This window comes from Ambystoma mexicanum, chromosome 5q (genome assembly GCF_040938575.1).
Source record: "Ambystoma mexicanum isolate Mex_15411 chromosome 5q, UKY_AmexF1_1, whole genome shotgun sequence".
NCBI classification, from domain to species: Eukaryota; Metazoa; Chordata; class Amphibia; order Caudata; family Ambystomatidae; genus Ambystoma; species Ambystoma mexicanum.
In genome coordinates this window covers 102,360,087-102,380,427 of record NC_090933.1, presented here as the reverse complement: position 1 = coordinate 102,380,427, position 20,341 = coordinate 102,360,087, and the positions used below count along the sequence as shown (strand labels likewise).

At 46.2% G+C, this 20,341-nt stretch overlaps 1 protein-coding gene across 1 annotated transcript in view; it reads left to right on the top strand.

The window, feature by feature from the left end:
• TEX10 (testis expressed 10) overlaps nucleotides 1–20,341 on the top strand; it is a 926,719-nt gene that overhangs the window by 380,122 nt on the left and 526,256 nt on the right. Inside the window, exon 5 of the mRNA XM_069620605.1 lies at nucleotides 8,964–9,199. Coding sequence (XP_069476706.1) covers nucleotides 8,964–9,199 — 236 coding nt within the window. The remainder of the gene's footprint in view (nucleotides 1–8,963; nucleotides 9,200–20,341) is intronic.

Below are 20,341 nucleotides of genomic sequence, written 5' to 3'. Positions count from 1 at the left end.
CTTAAGGAGACCTATCCCAGTTCATATCGGATAGCAGTCAAAGGGACCGCGCTCAGTAGACAAAGGACCCGTCTCCAAATTGCACCTTCAATAGCGTTTAGTTTGGCCACAGCTAGCTCAGTAAATAATTCCAAGCCATATGTCTGTTTGGGGGCTATTTTCCCTTCAAAGAAGAGGAGGGCTGGTTTTATGGGAAATCGTCCGTATTTGCGGTCGATTTTTAGGATCTGATTTTCCAGTGCCTTAGCTTTATTAAGAAGCACATCAAGCTGCCCTCTCGAGCCCCTATAAGCACCAACATAATAGCCCAAATAGATAAGGCTACTTGAGGTGGCCACCCTTTACCCCCTCCAAATTCCAAGAAGGACTTGGTTTCTTATAAGGTCCTTTGGATAGTGCGAGGATTTTGGCCTTGGATGGATTGATAATCAGGCCATTAATCTTGGTATAGTCGGCAAAGATATCCAAGAGGCGCTGGAGCCCCACCTTGGTGGAATCGAACAACAAAAAGTTGTCCGCATAGGCCAGCCATATGATCTTAGTGGAGCCCATTCTTGGGGCTAGCAGTCCCTCCTTGACCAGATGTTCAGATACATCAGACACGTACTGATTAAATGCCCATGGAGCTAGGACACACCCCTGTCTGACCCCACAGTGTGTACGGACAATAGATGACATGTCGCCCTTATGATTTAGGCGTATTCTAATACTAGAATTGTTATAAACCCCTTCCAGCAGATTTAGTAAGGCCCTCGGCAGGCCCCATAATGCAAGCTTGTGCCACAGCCTTTGGCGATCAACACAGTCGAAGGCTGCCGAGAGGTCCACTGAGGCCAACAAATTGGGCCCTTGTCCCTGCTCGAGGCAGCGTCCTGAATGCATTTGACCACAATGCCATTGATGTTTGTAGAGTGAAGTTTGCGGAAGACTGTCTGGAAGGGGCTCAAAGGATGACAGTTTTTTTTTCCCATTCCTTAAGATGAGAGAGAAGTAGGGCAGAAAAGATTTTGCAATCTGCGTCAATCAAGGAAATAGGCCGATAATTCTTTGGGTTAGACCTACTACCACATTTAAAGATCGGTATGACATTTGCTAGTGACCATGAGTCCGGGCAAACCCCAGAATGTCCTTAAATTCATAATACAATAAGTTGGCCCATAGATTTGGGTCAGACCTAAATGTATTGGGTGCTCGAGATGTTTTACATTTTAAGATTAGCCCCAAAACAGCATCAATCTGAAAGGAGGGCTCCCATTTGACAGTAGGGCATTTTGGTATACTGTCTATAATGTTATCGCACCCCTGTTATGATTTAAGGGCAAATCTAATGCCGTGGAAGTCCAACCATTCTTGTTCCAGAATCGGGTTTGGTAGGGTGGTAACCGAATGGGTATCTTGTCTGTTTACGATAGCCCAGAAGGCCCCCACATTAAACCTGATAAGAATCTGCAGCATTAATTCAGCGCCTTGTTGCAAAAGACAATGCTTGAGTGTTTTACACAGATTTTTATACGTTTGTTTGATTTTTCTAATGTCTCCCAATAGTGTGGCTCCATCAAGTTTCAATGACCTAAGTCTCTTTTCGCATGGTAGTCTTAGCCAGCGCCAAGTCAGGATTGTAGCAATGGGTGTGCCGAGAAGCAGGGACAGGTCTGACAGACTGTTTGCCTAGCTCATATACCGATTCCTTGACGAGTGGCATGACACCCGTTGTATTAAAGGTGTCCATTTTCCACTCAAGGGTAGTTTGGTTAAGAATGGCCCTTAGGTTTTGATTTAAGGTGTCAATGTTTTTTGGTGTCCATCAAACAGCAGGCTAGGTATAACCTGTAGCTGAGTCTGGAGTGTCCCATTCAGGAGATTTAGCTTAAAAATGGCTGTTAGGATACCATGATCACTCCAATTGTTCATGTTAATTTGAAACCGTATACATCTTTTGGACAGAAAGTCATCCACAAAAATGTAATCAAGCATGGAGGTAGAGTGTCCACGTCGCCAGGTATGCCAAGTAGTGTCATCAGTTTGGGGATTAGAATGCCCCACCAGGGGATGTAGCCCAACGTTACCCAGCCCAACATACCACGTGAAACCTGCTTGATTTTTCCTGGAGCAACCTAGAGCCACCATGTTCATCTCACAAGTTTTCCAGGCAGGCTTATCCAATTCACATTCACAGTTTAAGTCATGCCCAAAATCATTAGTAGAGGACCAGTTAGAAATAACATAACATGACATATAGCTGTAAACAAAAGTATTGACAGCTGCCATGCCACTGTGCCAATAAATATTTATTATTAGCAGCTTCAGGTCGCCATTCCTGGTTGACAGATCCACACCCAGAGCCCCAAAAGGAAGGCCCAAAATAGCAGTACCCTTGAGGCCTAAGCAGTTATCGACGGCGATCAAAAGACCCCCAGACGGTCTGCCCCTGTCTGGCTAACTGGTCATAGATAGCCATCTAGGTATGGAGTCGAGGTCATCCAGGTCTCCTGTAGGCATAGAATATTGGCGACTCTCAAAAGCAGCAGGCAGTCCGGATTAGTAAATAGGTGCGAATTGCCTATGGAATTCCACGACTTAAAGCATAAATCAGGTGTACCGCTCAAATCAGTCCCGGAAGTAAGTTGGCTAGGGGACGAGTTTCTGCCACAGGGTCGAGATAGTGGCCCAATCAACATCTGGATCCTGTTTTTTTTACTGATTTCATTACTTCCTCCTTTCCCTGGAGGCCCCGCAGGGGACCAACAAAAAATGTTGCCTTTAGCTGATCTGTAATTGGCTCTTGCTTCACTGTTTCCCACGATAGTCTGGGTTCCACTTCAAAGCCCAGGTCCCTCGGGGGCCCAATCTGGGTAATGATTTCCTTAACTAAATGAGAAGATGGGGATAGCAGACTAATATACCAACACACTCTGTCTGGAAAGGCCACCCTAGCAATATCCTTGGAAGAGATGAGAGAGAGCAGGTATTTCTGCAAAAATAGTCCGGACATTGCATCTGTTTAAGCAGATTGGTACTTCCAAGTCCAACAAACACTTTATTCTGAGTAGATTCAGAGATTTCACAGTCGAAGTGTTAAGTGTATGACCCTGCAAGGTGGACAATAGTTGTCTTGCGGGGCCTTTTAGACCTATTCCTTTTATATTGGGCATGTTAAGTGGGAGGGTCCTGGTCGGGGGTTTATGGAGCCATTCGACCAAGTCTCTTATGTCTTCAGAAATAGATGGATACAGGGTTACTGGAGGGATGTTTTCCTCCTGAAACTTCCCACCACCCAGCCCCAGTGTCCATGGAAGGAACAAAAGTTTCATGGTGGTTAGGTCTCTCGTTAGCGGAGACAGTAGCTTGTGGAGGGCCCCATAGGGATAGCAAAGGTTCTGGGCCACTTTTCTTATCACAAAAAAGCCTTTGACCATTTGGACTGACCCACTGAAGATGATACGAGGTCGCTAGCTGGAAAAGGGCCAAACCCATGTGCCATAAGTGGATCTGGGAATATGGCCCCTCTATCAAGAGTCTTGGCTTTCCCAGAGCCACAGCCCCAACACGAAGACAAGGATACTGGCAGGGCTTCGGTCAGTGGCTGCTGAGAATCATCAGACCTAGTGACCTTCGGTGTCTCCAAGGGGATCTCCAGGTTGCGCACCTGTGCGACACATGGGACTTGCGTATTGGCAGGAGTAAGCATGTCAGTTTGATCCGTTGGATCTACCAACTTGGGTAGCACTCGAGTGACAGTGGGGATCCCCACCCCTTCTGAAATAAGCCCTAGTTTTGGTTTAAATAAGGAGAGTGCAGGTGTTTTAGAAAACACTGGACTAGAGCGTTTCATTTCCAGTTTACGCTTAATCGATCTTGGTTTAAGTAGAAGGGGGGGCTTTTTTGGGAGCAACGGTCTCAGGAGGACCACCCTGAGTCGAGGCACCAGCCACAGATGGAACATAATCAGCAATGACATTCAGGTTAGGAGGACCGCTGGTAAATTAGCAGCTGAGGAAGGTGTAGCCCCAGTTGGAGAACAGCCAAGACCTTCTGCATTGCGTGGAGCCAACGTTGGTCCTGTAAGAGGGGCATCAAGGGAGGCCGAGTTGTCTGAAATCTCTATCTCAGAACTTGTTGGAACCACCTGCGGGTTAGTTGAGGAGGTTGGGCCGCCATGTGGGCCCGATAGTTGGGCCTGTACTGTTGGTCTCTGAGACAGTTCAGCTCCAATCCAGTCAGGTTTATTGGTCAACTCCACAAGAATGTCCGGGCCAATACAGTCAATTTTAGTGTTGACTTCCGCAATTAGTCTTTGAGAGTTCTTTAGTTCTGCCCAAATATTGTCATATAGTTTGACAAATGAGCTGAGCACCACATTTAGGGCCGAAAGTGTCGGGTGAGTTAGTCGTATACTCTCGTCCAGGTCTTTGATGGTATGGTGTAATCTTGGAGATTCCTCATGCTCCTCTGAGGAAGTTGGTTTAGCCGCATCCATCTCCTCAATGAAGTTCGTAAGGGCAGTAGGTGTGTCTTGGGGAAGACCGCCACTGGTTTGTGACTTCGGGCTCAGCAGAGTTTCGCTGGCAAAAGGCAGATCCATAGCTTTGTCTGCGCACTCAATAATACTGATGTCAGTAATGTTATAACCACCAAAAAAATCTTGAGTGGTCATAGCCGAGTGATCTAACATAGCGTTGGCTCTGAATGCTTTAGGTAGCTTGATTTCAGTGCTTATAGAGGTCGCTTTCAGGATGTAGTTGTCCATGAAAGTTTGTCCCAATATAGGCTGAATCGCTTTTTGATATTTAGGAGTTTTGGAGTAAGATTTCCCAATAGGGACGGCAGGAATGGTAAAGGCGCCCGAGTGTCAGTATTATGTATCAAGGCTTTATGGGTAACCCTGTTGCCTCCTGGAAACAGGGTGACACTGCTCGTTATGGATTTGCTGGGCCATAGAGAAGGTAGATGACAAGCCCTCTTTTGGATCCAAAGGTGTGTGGGACAAAGGTGCCAGCACACAGAGAAGTCGAGCGCGTTGGTTGACCCAGAGTAGGGGACCAACGCTTAGCCACATCTAGGGGCAAGTGGATGTTGTCCACGGGATCAGGCAGAATGGCATCCGGATGCATTGGCATTCCTTTCTGGCTTCATAAGCCAGCCTTCATGTCGGTCACCAATGGGTCAGTTAGATGAGCCTTAGGGCGAGGGAAAGAGGGCAGAGGTAATCACAATACCCAGATCAAAGGACTTGTAAAAAAAGAGTAAAGTATGAGCCCCAAAGTCTTCGGGAGGATTGTGTGAGTGAAGGGCAGACCCGTAATTGAGTCGTAGAGCCACAGTCACAGATCCTGCAGAAAGAAAAAAAGTGAAGCCCGGATCAAAGGACTCGAAAAAAATAAAAAAAAAGTACGAGCCGGGAAAAAGTAGAAATAAAAAATTAACCCACCATTAGTTCATGGGGCATAGGAAAGAAGCCCGAATCCCGCTTTAGATCAGCCGCCGAGGGACCAGACCCCAAAGGCAAATTGAATAAGTGTGATAGATACAGTCATACGGACTCAAGCATCACAGTGGTTTTGCATGCCAGAATGTAAAGTCTGGTTTGGACAGCCAAGTCAGCTTAGAGGAGATCAAAAAATACCTGAACTATACAGAGAAGGTCCCTGGAGCCCACAGGAGCCACGGGGAACACGGAGAACACACTGCGCACAGTGTGTTCTCCGCGTGTGTTGCAGTATTTAAGTCCAGCCTCCTGGCAACAAGTGTAGAAAGACTCAATTAAGCCTCCAGGCAGAACACGGAGAACACACTGCACACCTTTGACTGTCCATTTGGCATCGATTGTCACCTGGAATGTGCCAGGCCTGTGTGCACTCCGCAGGGGTGGGATTTTAGGTGAAAAATGTGGCCATAAACTGGGTACGGGCTACCTCGCCACGTGCCCTTTGCCTTCCCTTGCGCAGTGGCCATGCTTGTCGATACGCCCTGCCGTGTTGCTACGTTGTGCAGGCCACAAGCTGCTACAATGATCCTTCACACTACTGGGGGTGCATATAGTAGCTGTCCACCAGAGCGGTCAAGGGAGCGGAAAACATGACTTGAGCAGTCTGAATATGCGCTCCACTATTCCCCTGTTGCAATATGGGCTGCGTTGTATCTTACCTGGGGTGGTGTGGTGGGGTTTTGTATTGTCGTCATCATGTAGGTGCTCAGAGGGTAGGCACTGTCCCCTGGGGAATTGAGAATGGTTGTCATTAGTTGAGTTTGTCTATTTGTCTGTGTGTGACATGCATGCATGCGCACAGGCATTTGTACTCACCAATGAGCCATTTGTTGCCATGCCTCCCAGCTACCAGGTCCTGGTTTAGGGCTGACATTCTGAATATGAAACTGTCATGGGTGGAACCTGGATAGTTTGCATAGACGGAAGTGATTATTCCCTTGGCATCGCATACAACCTGCATGTTGATGGAATGCCAGTGCTTGCGGTTGCGATAGATGTGCTCAGTGGCCCTAGATGGACGTAGGGCACATGTGCAATCAATGGCACAGAGCACTTTGGGGAAATGTGCCACCCCATAAAAGTCCTGGACCACAGCCTGCCTTTCTGCGGGTGTTCTGGGCATGTATATGTACCTGTGGACTGAGGGGCGTGCAGTCATGATTGCCAACACCTGGTGTAGGCAGCGTGACTGCGTGGGCTGTGAGATGCAACCCAACTATGGCAGTTGTCCGCTGAAATGACCCAGTGGCCAGAAAATGCAGGACATTGAGCACCTTTTGTAAGGGGCTCAGTGCTTGGGAGCACAGGGTGGGTGATGTGAGGTTATCCTCCCACTCAGTGACCAGGACTAGGATGATATGAGGTGGAAACCTATACCTGCCATATGCCTGGTCATCGGGCATCCCAAAAAGGCTGGTCCTGGGTAGAATAAAGCAGGGCCTGGCTATCCTCCTCCTACTGGGGTGTCCCACGATCACTGCTGCGAGAAATGGTACGTTCATCATAGCTGTATATGCTTGTTTGTTGTTTGCGTGCACTTTTATGCTGCGCGGGGGCGCTTACGACAGCTTTCGCCTGGCGTACGTGTTTCCGGCTTTGTGCGTCTTTTGGCGCGCGTGGGTTTGCCCTGTTGGATTCCATGAATACGTGTTAGCGCGCGTGTGGGCGTTGCGAGGATTTTGCAGCGGTACTTCCCCCGTAACGCCCACATTTTTGCGTGGTGTTCCCCATTCCGCATGTTGCGCCCCCTTTTTAGGTGTGTGCGCTGGACGGTATGCGCCTTCTCTGGGCATCTCGCGCAGGGCTTCCATAATGTCGCAATGACGTGTGGAAGCCGCGTGGATTTGGCGCAGGTCCAGGGTGAGCCACACGCAATGTTTTCCATGAATAGGGAAACGGGCGCTTGTGCGCGTTTCGCATGCGTGCACTGCGATTTTCACGCTTGCGCCCCCATTTTCGGTGCACATTTATTCCATGAATTACCCCGTAAATTAGTTGTTCTGGGTGTTGGTGTACCATGCTTATGTCCTTGTTTGCTGGCCCAAAGACATATTTTTAACAAAAATAAGGTGTAATAGTTACCCGTTCAAAACTAATGTGGATCTAGATAGGTAAGCCACTATAAGAGTGCACGTTCCCAAATAGCAGAAAAGAGATTGAATGTCTGATGCATTTCCTGTTTTTTATTTTAACATACTAAGTAAGCAGAGACTGGAGCGAGCATGCTTTTGCTATTTATTTTTATAAAAGCCTGAGCTTTCCTACAATTTACGTTTTCCTTACTCAATTTATTGATGATTCTTGACAAAGCAGTAGCTATGCGCTCATAGGCTTAGCTCAGAGATTGCGATTATCAGCCTAGTTCAACTGTCATGTTTTTAATTTATTTAAGTAGTAACTACGGTTCACCGAAGTCGTCCCTATATCCCAAGCAGAGTGTGATTTCCACAGATTATTATTTTCAAACTTTGCTTGTTATTGAGAATGCCATTTCTTATTCAACTCGTTTTTATTTTTAAATTCTGAACTATGCTCATCTCCTCCAAAGTGAATTTTGAGATTTGCCCCAAATGCACAGATTCATTGTTGGTCCTGTAAAGATCTGAATTTAGATTATATACACTGTATTTTTCAATGTAGATTTGTTGCATCATTTTGGGAAAAGATTTGGTTGACATTGCAAACCATTTTTAATTTCAAAGCACAATGTAATCTAGATAATTTCATTATTGGATTCTTTTGTAATTCTGACATTGCTAAAATGTCTTCTGCTACACCGTTTACCTTATTTATTATTTGTTCCCTTCTCATTTCATCCAATTGGACATGCTTGGATCAATTGTCCTATTTAGCTTGGTGGAATTATATTTTATGTACATAGGTTTGAATAATGTTGCTAGCTCATCTAACGTTATAATCAAAAATTGAATGTATTTATACATTTCCTAAGCACTACTTCTTAAACAATTACTAGTCCCACCATCTTTATTCAATCCCTCTCCTTACTTCCTTCTGTGTTTTACTTAGTTAAGTCATTGTCGTGTGTATTTTTGTTTGTTACATGGATAGTTTATTCAGTGTTGATGATGCATTCACTGCACTTCCAGTATTATGCAAGTATTAATTTTAATACTTTGTCTGCTTGTCAGCTGTTATTCAAAACAAATGCTTAATAAAAATGTCACCTAAAAAGTGCTCTTTTTATGTGAATGGTATGTTTTGGAATGCGGTTTTAACTTCATCACCCTGTATTGTTCAGTGCTTATACTGCTTTATAATGAATTGTTAAGTTGTACCATCTGATTCTATGGCTCCAAGATCAAATCAATACAGTATTTAATTGATATTGCTAAAAACTTTACAATGTAACCATTTAATGAGCGTGTTTGAATTGGTTAACAGACAAATATTTTGATTATAAATCTTCTTTAATGTTGATCAGTTTCTCAAACATTCCGTTTTCTTTGTTATTCCACAGCAAGCTAAATGTTATTCCATCCAATGGCTTGGATTATCTTTTGCTAAATTTAACCCTTTGTGACATAATGGTCTCATTGGCTAATGCCTCTACATTCCAATCAGACTCAGATTGGTTGGAATTGATTAGAAAGTTTGTTACTGAGATCCTCACGGATGGCTGGAAGCTTAATTGTAAGCAGTTAAACCGATTACTTGGAGTGACATGGAGACTTATGCTTGTACAGAGAAACAGGGGTAAGTTATGTTATTTCAGACAGTCCATTCAGCCTTTCATCAGCCTCATTAACCATATGTTCCCCTTTTTACAGGTAAACAGTCTTAATCATCTGGTTAAAGGTTCTAAGGAAATGTATTTTAATCACTAATTTCTCCCCAGTGATATTCTCTCTGCAGGTTAAAACCGTACACCTAGCATAGGATTGAAATTTGAAGCCATTTCATAAATGTTAAATGGTCTACACTTTCCCAACCTCTTGTTAGTATGTATCATCTGTCCAGAATGGTTTCAGTTGTCAGAACTCGGTGTCTCCTCGTTTCCACACTACCACACTTTGACATGATGCTGGATCTCACTGCCCTTTCTTTTAATCATGTATGCTTTATTTATTTTTAGTTCATTTGGGCAAAAGCTGGCAATTTTTAAAAGATTTAATTAAACGCACAGATTTCGTAAGATGTCACAACTAGGAAGTTCTGTCTGGTCAGAGCCGTCATTAAGGCGGTTTTGCTTCTCTTTTTTGTTCAGCCATGAGCAATCTGTTGGTAAGTTCTCTACCCGCTTTGAATTCATTTGTCAAATGTTGGCCTATTATATATTCACCCCCAATTTTCTCATACCCGACTAGTTTTCATATGCCTTTACTTTATGAAACACCTCCTTTCTATTTTGTGTTGACGAGAGGAGAGACCTCTCCCAACCTAATGGTGTTGCCCCTTGTTGCTTACACTATGTTAATATTTAAAAGAATTTGGTGTACTGCAATGTTCCTTCATCTGCATATTTTCCAAGCAGGATATATTTTGATGTCCATCCCCACCCCACTTCCCAAGAGGATCTAGTGTTTCACAGCTGAACAGACAGACCAGCAATTGTTCTGATCATAATGATTTTTTGGTATACTTTAAATGCACATATGTGTTTTCCTGTTTTGCTCTTGCTTACTTTTTTGTGTTGCCATCACCACTAGCTGTGCAAAGTGAAATAGCTAAAGAACATTTTTTATCCTTTACAATTTGCTAGCAAACGCAATGTACATTTGCATTTAAGTCATGCATTGGCAAGTCTAGTGTGTATGTTTATGAAATTGCAATGCAAGAGGCAAATTTGTAATAGGTTGTAATTGGACATCTGTATTTGTTCTTTGATATATATTTTTTTTAACCTCTGGTGAGGGGTTCATTAAGACCAACTTGTACATAATGTTCAGTGTTTCCACCAAGTTAGTCCAAAATCTGTGGTGCACGTGGCAGAGAAGCCTGGCTTCACTCTTGGGAGGGGAGAGGACTAGTAGAAAGTACAGCTAATCACAGATAAGCACCTAATAAAGGGAGTTCTGCACAGTGCAGTTACTGAAAAGTATACTCTTTTATTTGAAGTCATGTATTAAAAAATATCGACAATCAGAGAAGGTCCAGTACCTGAGTACTGGTGAACAAATGGCAGTTGTGGGCAAATCGCCCCCCCTCCACCCCCCACAGTGGAGGTGAGGAGTGGGGCATACCGCTTGAGTGGTGGGTCCTAGTGGTGGCAGTGGGGGGAAGGGAGACTTGCAGCTGTGCAACTTGTACTGGGTAGAGGCCTCTGGGTTCCCGCTTGGACTTGCTGGTGGCAGTGGACCTGTGAGGTGGCACACCCCTACCCCCTCCACATTCCCCCTTTCACCTCCTCCTTTACACTTATTCTCCATGGCCTCAGCATCAGGTTAATGGAGAATTGCTGGTGTGAACCACCAGCACTGCCCTGGACTCTACTTTTGGACTGCACTGCCCTCTTTTGGGCGGCCCCTCGCGGGACGGCCTGCACGATTGCCTACTCTACTGATCCTCTGGCACTACTGGTTGTTCCTGATGTTTAGTGGGGTGCCGGAACTGGCATTGCAGTGGTGGTACTGTGCTGGCCCTACCACCTTTGCTCTCTTGGCTTGTGGCGGACTGCACTAATACCACCGGAGCCACAAGCCCACTTCTGACCCGCAACAGTAATCTATCCTGCCTTGACCGCCGCTTTGGGATACCACCATTGCCACAATCTGATCTGGTGGCTGCCGGGCGGGGTATGTCGGTCTCTGTGCCCTGCAGACTTCTACAACTGTCAGCCTGCTGGTATTTTGCTAAGTACCCCCAGAGGGAGCCCGGACCTGGGTTGGCCTAGCTGGTGGGAGAGACAGTTTGTACCCTGAGTCAGGCAGCCATAATGGTCAAAGATAAAACCAAGAGAACATGTACTCAAAACAAAATGGACCAATATACGGCGTCCGCCCCTGGGGCCTCCAGATCTATGCCCTGGGACGCTGGTACGGTGGAGGACGACACTCATCCTGCTACCCTCTCCGTGGTGGATGTCATGAGTGCTATTGTGGACAATTACCTCAATGAAGGGGACGATAGATGGACTCAGCTCCGACGTATCGCTCCTTTGTCACGACTTAAACAAGCTTGCGTCCAAAATGGGTGAAGCAGAGCAGCAAATTTCATATTCTGAAGACACCCTGCGCTCAGTATAGCGCCGTCTGTCTGCCACCCAAAAAATGAAGGCCCTCGAAGAGAGAGTTGAAGATGGCGCGGGAAGCTCGCGTAGGACCAACCTCTGTATTGTGGGTCTGCCTGAAAAATCTGAAGGCCCAAGCATGGTGCTTTTTTTGGAATCCAGGCTGGCAGACTTCGTGAAACCTAAGACCCTCTCAAACATTTCTGTTGAAAGGGTGCACTGAGTCCCCACTGGTCCCCTGACTCCTGGGGTGCCGCCCACACTATTATAGCTAGGCTCCTTAACTATCTAGACTGAGATTCCCTGCTGCAGATAACCAGAGGGAAAGGGCCCATCACATACAATGGCGCCAAGATCCTGACCACCTCCCCCCCGTCTCCCGGCTACACCAGAGAGATCCAGTTTGCCCGCCAGTCCTTTGATGTGATCAAGAAACATCTCCATGCGCATGGGGTCAAATTCGCCCTCTTCTTTCCAGATTACCAGAGGGAAAGGGCCCATCACATACAATGGCGCCAAGATCCTGACATTCACAAGCGATTGCCCCTTTAGATATTCCAAGCCAAGCGAGAACCCCGGAGTAGATTTGTTTTGGTGGTTGGGGCACTATGGGGGACCCCTGTTGGTATGCTGGCCGTTAACGCACCCTGCCCGCGCTGTCCGTGGACCTCCTAGGCGCCATTCAGAACCTGATACTTTCCACCTAGCCCGAACTGTGGATCCTGTGGGGCGACTTTAATGATGTCATGGACCCGTCCATTGATCGTACTCTCCTTCGGGGCAGGGGTCCAACTGTGCTCACAAAACTGCACACCTTCAAGTATGCGTTTGATCTGTTTGATATGTGAGAACGGTCAATGAACACTCCTTCCACTCTGGTACGCATGCCTCCATGATTAAGATAGTTGATTTATTTCTCCCACAATAGAAGGCACACCAGATTGTGTTAGCGAGATTCCTGGCGCTGGGAATTTCTGACCACTCCCCGCTCCTTATGTTACTGGAGCGTGACAGCGCCAGACATCAAATGAGGTGGTGGCGCTTCAACTATAACCTTAGCTTTCCAGACATTAAGGGATTGTGTCCAAAACTAAACAGTAATTTCCTGCTTAATACAGGGTTGGTTGAAAGTCCAGTGGTGCTCTGGGAGGGTTACAAAGCAGTGCTGAGGAGAGCTAGTATCCCTGATCTTGGCAAAATGCAGGGCCCACTCACAGCAGGTAAGGGAAGCAGAACTTGCAGCTCAGACCCTCGAAGAGGACTTCCTTCTGTCGGACTCCCTTGCCACGCACAGACTCTTCTTGACGGCGTGGGAAAAACTGCGATAATGCCCGACGGGCACAAATGGATACGTTGAGCAGAATCGAAGAACACACCATTAATCGGTTTCAGGGAGTACTTGATCATCTTTTCTGTCCTGGTTTTATCATATCTAAGGGATGTATCTCTCTCACGAGACAGCTGCCACTTGTCTAAATTGATTCTGTGATTATGGTGGTATTCCTGTCTCAGAAAGAACGGTCTTAATTTTTAGAGATGGTTAAGCAAAAGTATTTATAAAGCTTGCCTGCAGAGAGCATCCAAGACTTTAACCAACTCCCAACCAACTAACCCACTCTGCCCTCCAGGTCCACCACTGTTCCACAGCATCTGACCCTTGAAGTTTCGAGAAAAACACTTAACGGGCCTTCCGGCATGCTATTCCTGCCTCCCACATAAAACAACGCCTCCCCTTGTTCCAAACTGTAGCTTGTCATGAATGTTCTTTCTGAAAGCTAGAGCGTGATATTCAATTTCCAGATAAACATCTCTGTTCTATCCCACTTCCTGTCTTGTCAAATGTATGCCGGTTTGAGCCTCTGTGATCCATTGGCTTCAATTCAACGGCCTTGCTCCAGTGCATCAAGGCAGGTCAAGATTTTGTTGTACTCATCGGCTTAAGCGCACAGTCGCAGTCAAGCATTCCTTGGAGCCTATAGGTGTCATGACCCACAGAACGCTCCCCTTCTGGACTTCCTGGTCCTTGTCACGGCGGGGCTTGCATTAATTGTTTCTCCCAACATGGCTGTGTCACGTGACACGCCTCGCACCAGCCTTCACGGCGGACCTAGTACGTTCCATAAATATGCCACGCCCCCACGGCCCCGCGCGTCTCTATGCTATTGCGAAGTAGTGACCAGGCGTGTGCTCCGTAGCTTGCGGTATTGTTTCCCTTTCTTCTTCCACTCTAACCCAATTCTAATCCCTTTCCTTCCTTTCTTGATTTCTGGACTCGTGTGCTAGTTGCGCACCCTTTTATTTCCAGGATTCCTGGATCCCTGCATCCCGGTACTTGAATGCACGCTGGAGTCGGAAGAGACTCGTGCAGCCTTATTCAAGACTCGATCAGTACGCAAGAAGGCATCAATCAAGAAATCCAGCAAAGCTCGAACTCAGGTGAGAAGGGGGAACTCCTTGACAATGGGGGCTAAAGGGCACTCTAACGAAAGTCAATTAGGAGTTAAAAGAAAAATAAACGCTGTGGTGATGAAACTGGATAATGTCCTGATGGGAGGGAGGGGAAGCAATGTTTTGGCCCTAAAAAGGAAAATGTGTGCATTATGTACCGGCTTGCACCCTTCGTTCCCACTCCGCCCTCCTAATAGCTGTCCCTCGGTTTAGGCGCACCTGTACTAGTGGTCGCGCCTTCTCCCTTGTGGCAGCTAGGGCCTGGAATGAACTCCCCCTTGGTCTATGGAGGGTTGTCGACCACCTTGCCTTCGGGCGGAAATTGAAATCTTTGCTATTTTAGAGTGCACTTTGCTGTTGGTACAAAAACTATCCTGGTCTCCCCAGCGCCATGATGCCTTTGGGCGTGCGTGCGCTCTATAAATCTCACTAACATAACATTCTACCAACTGTGATGCTGGACATGCATCGGAGGGACAGGGCCTCTGTGTCCTTGTCCTGTACTCCCTTATGTGTGTTCTGTGTATGTATGTGCACAAGTCCATTTGGGACCCCTGGCAGTGCAGCTCTTCCTCTTTTTGTTTATGGTGAACAGAGACCCTTGGGATAACAGTATGGCACCCATCGGTGGGGGTACAACCCTGTACCCCTAGTGTTTGTTTTTGGGCACCTGCGTGTTGCCCATAGAGCAGCGTATGGGCTGGTGGTAGCTTCATGCTGATATGACAGTAATTTTTTGAGTACCCTCCATTTTGGGATACCCACGCCCTGTCGTAGGAATCAGTGGATTCCTGATAGAAGGCAGGTTGACCCCTGCAGCCTCTTGGTTTCTATTGCCTGTTATCTAGTTTTCCCAACGTCCTGGGAAGTCTGGACTCTGTTCCTTCCCCTGTCTGGCTGTTGGGTGGAAGAGCCATATATGATATTGTGGTGAAGTCCAGGCTAGACTGGCTGGCGCCTTCCTAGTGACTGCATGTTGTGGGTATACTCTTGTGGTGGGACCTGTGTGACTAGAGTGTGTGACAAGTATGCATTCTATGTTATGGGTGTCTGGTTTCTGTGTGTGTGTGACACAATGAATGAGACAGCCCAGCCTGAAACTGACACGATTGCAGCGTGGTGTGCTGAAAGGCTGTTTGCTTGCCCCAATCCACATTCCTTGTTATGGGTGTCCGGTGGAAGTGAAGGGCCTGCATGCCTTTGACACCGATTGGCTGCCTGCCTGCATGAATGCCCGTCTGTGTGGTTGGCTGACTGAGCCTGGCTCACCCAGAGTGAATGAGAGACAGATGTGTATATCTGGGGACCTCTCACATCCCAATTTGTTCAGAAGCTGAAGTCGAAACTTGAAGCTCATCCTTGAAGCCAAGCTGGAAGACAGACTGCTGCTGTATTTCCTTTGACGAAATCTTAAAGCTGTCGAGTCCGTCAAGAACTAATCCGAGAGAGGACCTGGCTAGGAGACCTCTTCCCGAGCTACGAGGGACCATTGTGCAAAAACTGGTGTTCGAGGCACTCTGTTAGCCAGTTCTGTGAGTGACATCCGGAGAAGGGGTCCGCTGAGAATCCTAAAGAGAGCGCCTGGACATCGAGGCCATCGAAGTCCATTGACGTCGACCAGAAGATTTCTGTGACCGCTGGAAGTCAGTCGTAATATGTTGCCCAGAAGTGGGAACAAGTTGACGCCATGCTGCTTTACACACAGAGCACAGAAAGCTCCACCATTGCCTAAGAACACTTGACAGAGGGTTCCCGTGCCATCACTGTCGACCACTTTGTCCTGCTGTAGAAAGTCGAGGTCGCCGGCCACCGAGGAAAGTCCGACGGTGGGTTTCCCACCACAAGAATCCGACGTCCCGAGCACACAGACGAAATGAAGATCCGAGGACCAGCCTGTGGTTGAGTCCTGATCGACAAAGCCATCCCCAGGTACGTGCTGCAGACCACCGAACACGATTCCCGACGCCCTCCTGCCAGGCCTGTATCCATCACTAAGTCTTATTTAATTTACGGCACCAAACACTTTTCATGGAGGTGTACCGCATGCCTCATCTTCCCAGGACTTCCACGATCGGTCGTCGAAGAGCAATACGAAGGCCAAAGCTGCAGTATCACTGCAAGTGTTCCACTTTTCTTCGAGAATCTTGATGCCTTGTGGCTCCTGCTTTAAAGGGAGTCAACCTTCGAGGGACACCGTCGACAAACCATCGAAAAAACTCTTCCACTTCAGTTACATTGGGCTGGTTGAACCTTATGACCAGGAAACAAGACTTATTAAGCATTTATGGACTGGGCTTGTTAATACTTTTGCCCAGATGGGGGGTGGGGATTCTCACTCAGAATATGGTCTATATCTAAAGAAAGCATTCTACCAATGCTTAATCTGACTTCCTCCCTTATTATCTATGGTAATACACCTTGCTGCATGATTCGTATGCTACATAGTAACTGTCAGCAGTTGATGCATTTTAAAGGAATCTAAAGCTTAATTGTGGTTCCACATAGAAACTGTATATATTGGTCATCTTAGAATTACCAGAGTACAAAATGTGTTATTGAATTGTGTATATATTTCTAAACCTTAACTGTGCTGACACATAACATAGTGTGTGGACATTCCTTTGTGGGGGGATTGGGGACTTAATGTACTTAAGAACGAGCCTGCATCACCTCCTAAGAGGTTAAGCATTGGTTGCTCGTCCATAGCTACCATATAGAGAACCTTGGCTGGGGTGCTGTGCCTCTATTCTGCCTTATAGAGGGCAGAAGTACAGATACCCCCTCCAGTTTTTTACACCAACTCTCCTACCTCCTCAGCCCTTCCACCCTCTCTATTGGGTCACAATTGTGTTTTTGGGCCTCCTTTTGTTAATTCAGTGAGTCCCCTAAACCTGTTGCTGACTTGCTTGTTTTTTTTTACTTTCTCTTTCGTCAGAGGGACCTCTAATGTGGTCAACCTGCAGTTGCAACTCCTTTTTGTTTAATGTTTTGGTGTACTTCCATAGCAGACCATTTGGTTTACATAAAGCACCCAATTCTTTCCCTGGGTTTGTTCGTTCACCAAGAAAGGGTGTAGACCAGTGGCAGCTTATACATGTTCTTTTTAGTTGCAACATACTGTAGCCTTTTTACGTCGCTAGTTCCCAAATGTCCATGTTTGGATATTAAATAATAGGTTTTTGTTTTGTTGGTTCCATGTAATAATGTTGCCAAAAAAATATCGCCATACAAAAATATCGCCGAAAAATGGTTGTTTTTTGTGGCGACGTTATTGCATGGAACATGCGGGGGACACCCCGCAACCCCCTTGCCCCTGTCGCCATATATATATATATTATGTACGGCGACCATATATGTGGCGATATTATTACCTGATACCGTTTTGTTGCCTTTTCTTTGTTTAGGCCACAAAAAACAGACAAAATGCCTGTTCTTTCTACATAGAAGTCTTACTTTAGAGCCACAAAGGATTCTTGGGTTGTATGGTATCCAGTTTAAATGGCAAGGCATAAAGTAGTTTTCAAAAATTGATTAGCACAGAGTTTGTGAATTAAAGTTTTCTAAATGATCAAACACATTTGATAAGAAATGTCATACTAATATTTTTTCAGTGTCACCATAGGTTATTTGTACCCAAGGCATAAAATGAGCACCAATACAGCATTTATGGGTATAGCTGAAGTAAGACATTAGTGAGAAGAGTCAGGCTTTGCAAATTCTTTAAAATTCCACTAGACCTGCAGGTCGAGTAACTTAGTTTACCTACTGGACCTAAATGAAATGCACTCGACCCATTGCAATGGATGACAAAATGTAAACCTGCTTTCTGTAAAATGGTGCATGTCTCCACAAACCCACTTTCTGTTTGGCACACTGCTGCCGCCCAGCGGCAGGCCATGCACAGTGAAACTTTTATTTGACTTTTACTGCAAAGTAAATGTTATATAAAGGCTTCAAACAGCCCCTGCAAATGGTACTCACCCATCATAAAATCTACTAGACTACGTGAGTGGGCGTGTAGGCTTTGCAAGCCCTAGATGAGTGTCCCAAAAATGTAAAATGTTAGATGCATGAATGGAGATCTGGCGCCCTTCCAGAGATGAATGGCCCGGTTCCTGGCTCCCTGATGCTACTTTGCCAGTGCCCACCTCGATGGTCATCCACAGCCATACCAGGAAGGATCATATGAAACACCTCATGGTAGTAGGGCCCATCTGACAGCTTACTCTCACAACTTGTCACCTTGCCCAGTCTGGTGTCTTGGGTTTCAGGTTGGGAATGGACGACTCTGATCCCAGAAAGCCGAAGTTGACGCGATTCTGAAAGCCAGATGAGCCATGACCAAAAAAAGGAAATCCATGCTTTTCTTGCCTTGTCGGTTATTTTAGAAAATGTATTCCAGACTTTTCTGAAATGGAAAGTCTCTGGCAGACTGCCTAGTGAAAATCCATCCCAATATTCTTCGATGGGATAATGCTTAAGGGAGCCTTATGTAAAAGTCCAGTAATAACCATGTCAGACTTTACCTGACAGTTCATTCAACTAACCAACACTTCCATGTTGTCCATGGAGACGTCTTGTCACAGTCCCAGGAGGGTGAACAAATCTATCAACATCAGTCGGACACTCTTCCATAGAGAAAATAATATTATATAGTGGAACTGGAATGCATGGCTATAAAATGGACCGTATATGGTTTACAATATTACCTCACAAGAAGGTGGTTCAAACTGGTGACCAATCACACTCCAATAGTTTTGTTGTCTAAAAATGTCAACACTAATTCACACATCCTCCAGCTATATCCCCAATTTATTGAACGGGATCTACATACTTTCCAGATGCCAAACCAAAGAACATGTTCATTTAGATGATTGACTAATTGAGGAAATCGTATATGCATTTTTGAATAGTTCCCGACAGGAACAACTCTTTTGTGCAATGACTTTCTCCTCCTCGTCAGCAAGTTATCAGACGGGGAGAGGCGGAGGAAGAAGAGTTGTTAATGGAAAGGGTGGAGGTGTATGACAAGGCCAAAAGTCTGGCCTTGTCAAGAAGGGACGGGAACCACTCTCAGCCGGCAGCCGGGTAGGAGGCCCACCAGGGAGAAATGCAGAGCCAGTCCTACCCCTGAGGGGGATGCTGGCAGTTGAGACATCCTTGTGCAAGTTGTTTTTTGAGCAGTACAACTTTGTCACAGACCATACCCCCTAAGCATGATCTGTGCATGTATCTGTATTTTTCTGTATTTATTTTAGTGATGAAACGCCAGACCGGTCAAATCGCAAGAAGCATCAGATAGTTTTCATCCAGTGCTGCATGACAACCACAGAAAGAGACTTGAGACTGGGACCTGACCACCATCAAACAACCCTCCAGTCTTCCTTACTATGCCACTGACATAGAATGCCCAGTGAAGTGAGAGGGACTGTTCAGCACCAAAACTATGTGGCTGACAGGGAAGCCGCACAGTGCTGCCAAGCAATAGCAGCAAACACTTGCAGCCACACCCCATTACCCTAGACCTCCAGGGACTAAAATGAAACCCTCAGACCCTTTGGACTTGCCTTAGGGGTGCCAGGACCAAGACCCCCTAACAAGAATGGAGACATTACATTTTCTGGGTTACCATTGCTATTCCACAGCGGGTCTGTGTAGAGAAAGTAGGCAGGGTTTAACTAGCATTTGTAACCTTTACTACTTCCAACACTTCCCAGGCGGGGAAGACTTGGTCAAGGCCAGTGATCCAATGGAGAGAGGAGGGAGAAGCAGAAAATACCAGGAAACAGGAAGTTGTGGGTTATTAGAGTAAGGTTGGAGGAGAAGGTGGCCGACCAGGAAACCAGCAGGAGGGAAGAAGGAGCAACGGAGTGACACAGAAAATCCTACAGAAGGTGTAGTGAGTAGTTAGTGTACTGAGGGTTTAACGATCACAATCTACAAAGTGGGGGGCTAAGGAGGTGCTTTCTGGTGAGTGGGGGGTGCCATAGGGGTTTTTGAAGGTTCAGTAAAATGGACCGTATCTCAAACAGAAAGATTTCAGAGGGTTTCATAAGGGTGTATGTCAAATGGAAAGCCCCAGTAAGAAAGATGATCCTTTGTAATCTTTGCTCTGAGGAGAGTCCCTTTCATCAGGGCAAGAGCTCAGAAGATTGCTGTGGTTATGGTAAAAAAGCCATGTAAGTTCCATCTCCCTCCCCAGGTATAGAGATGGTGGCAAA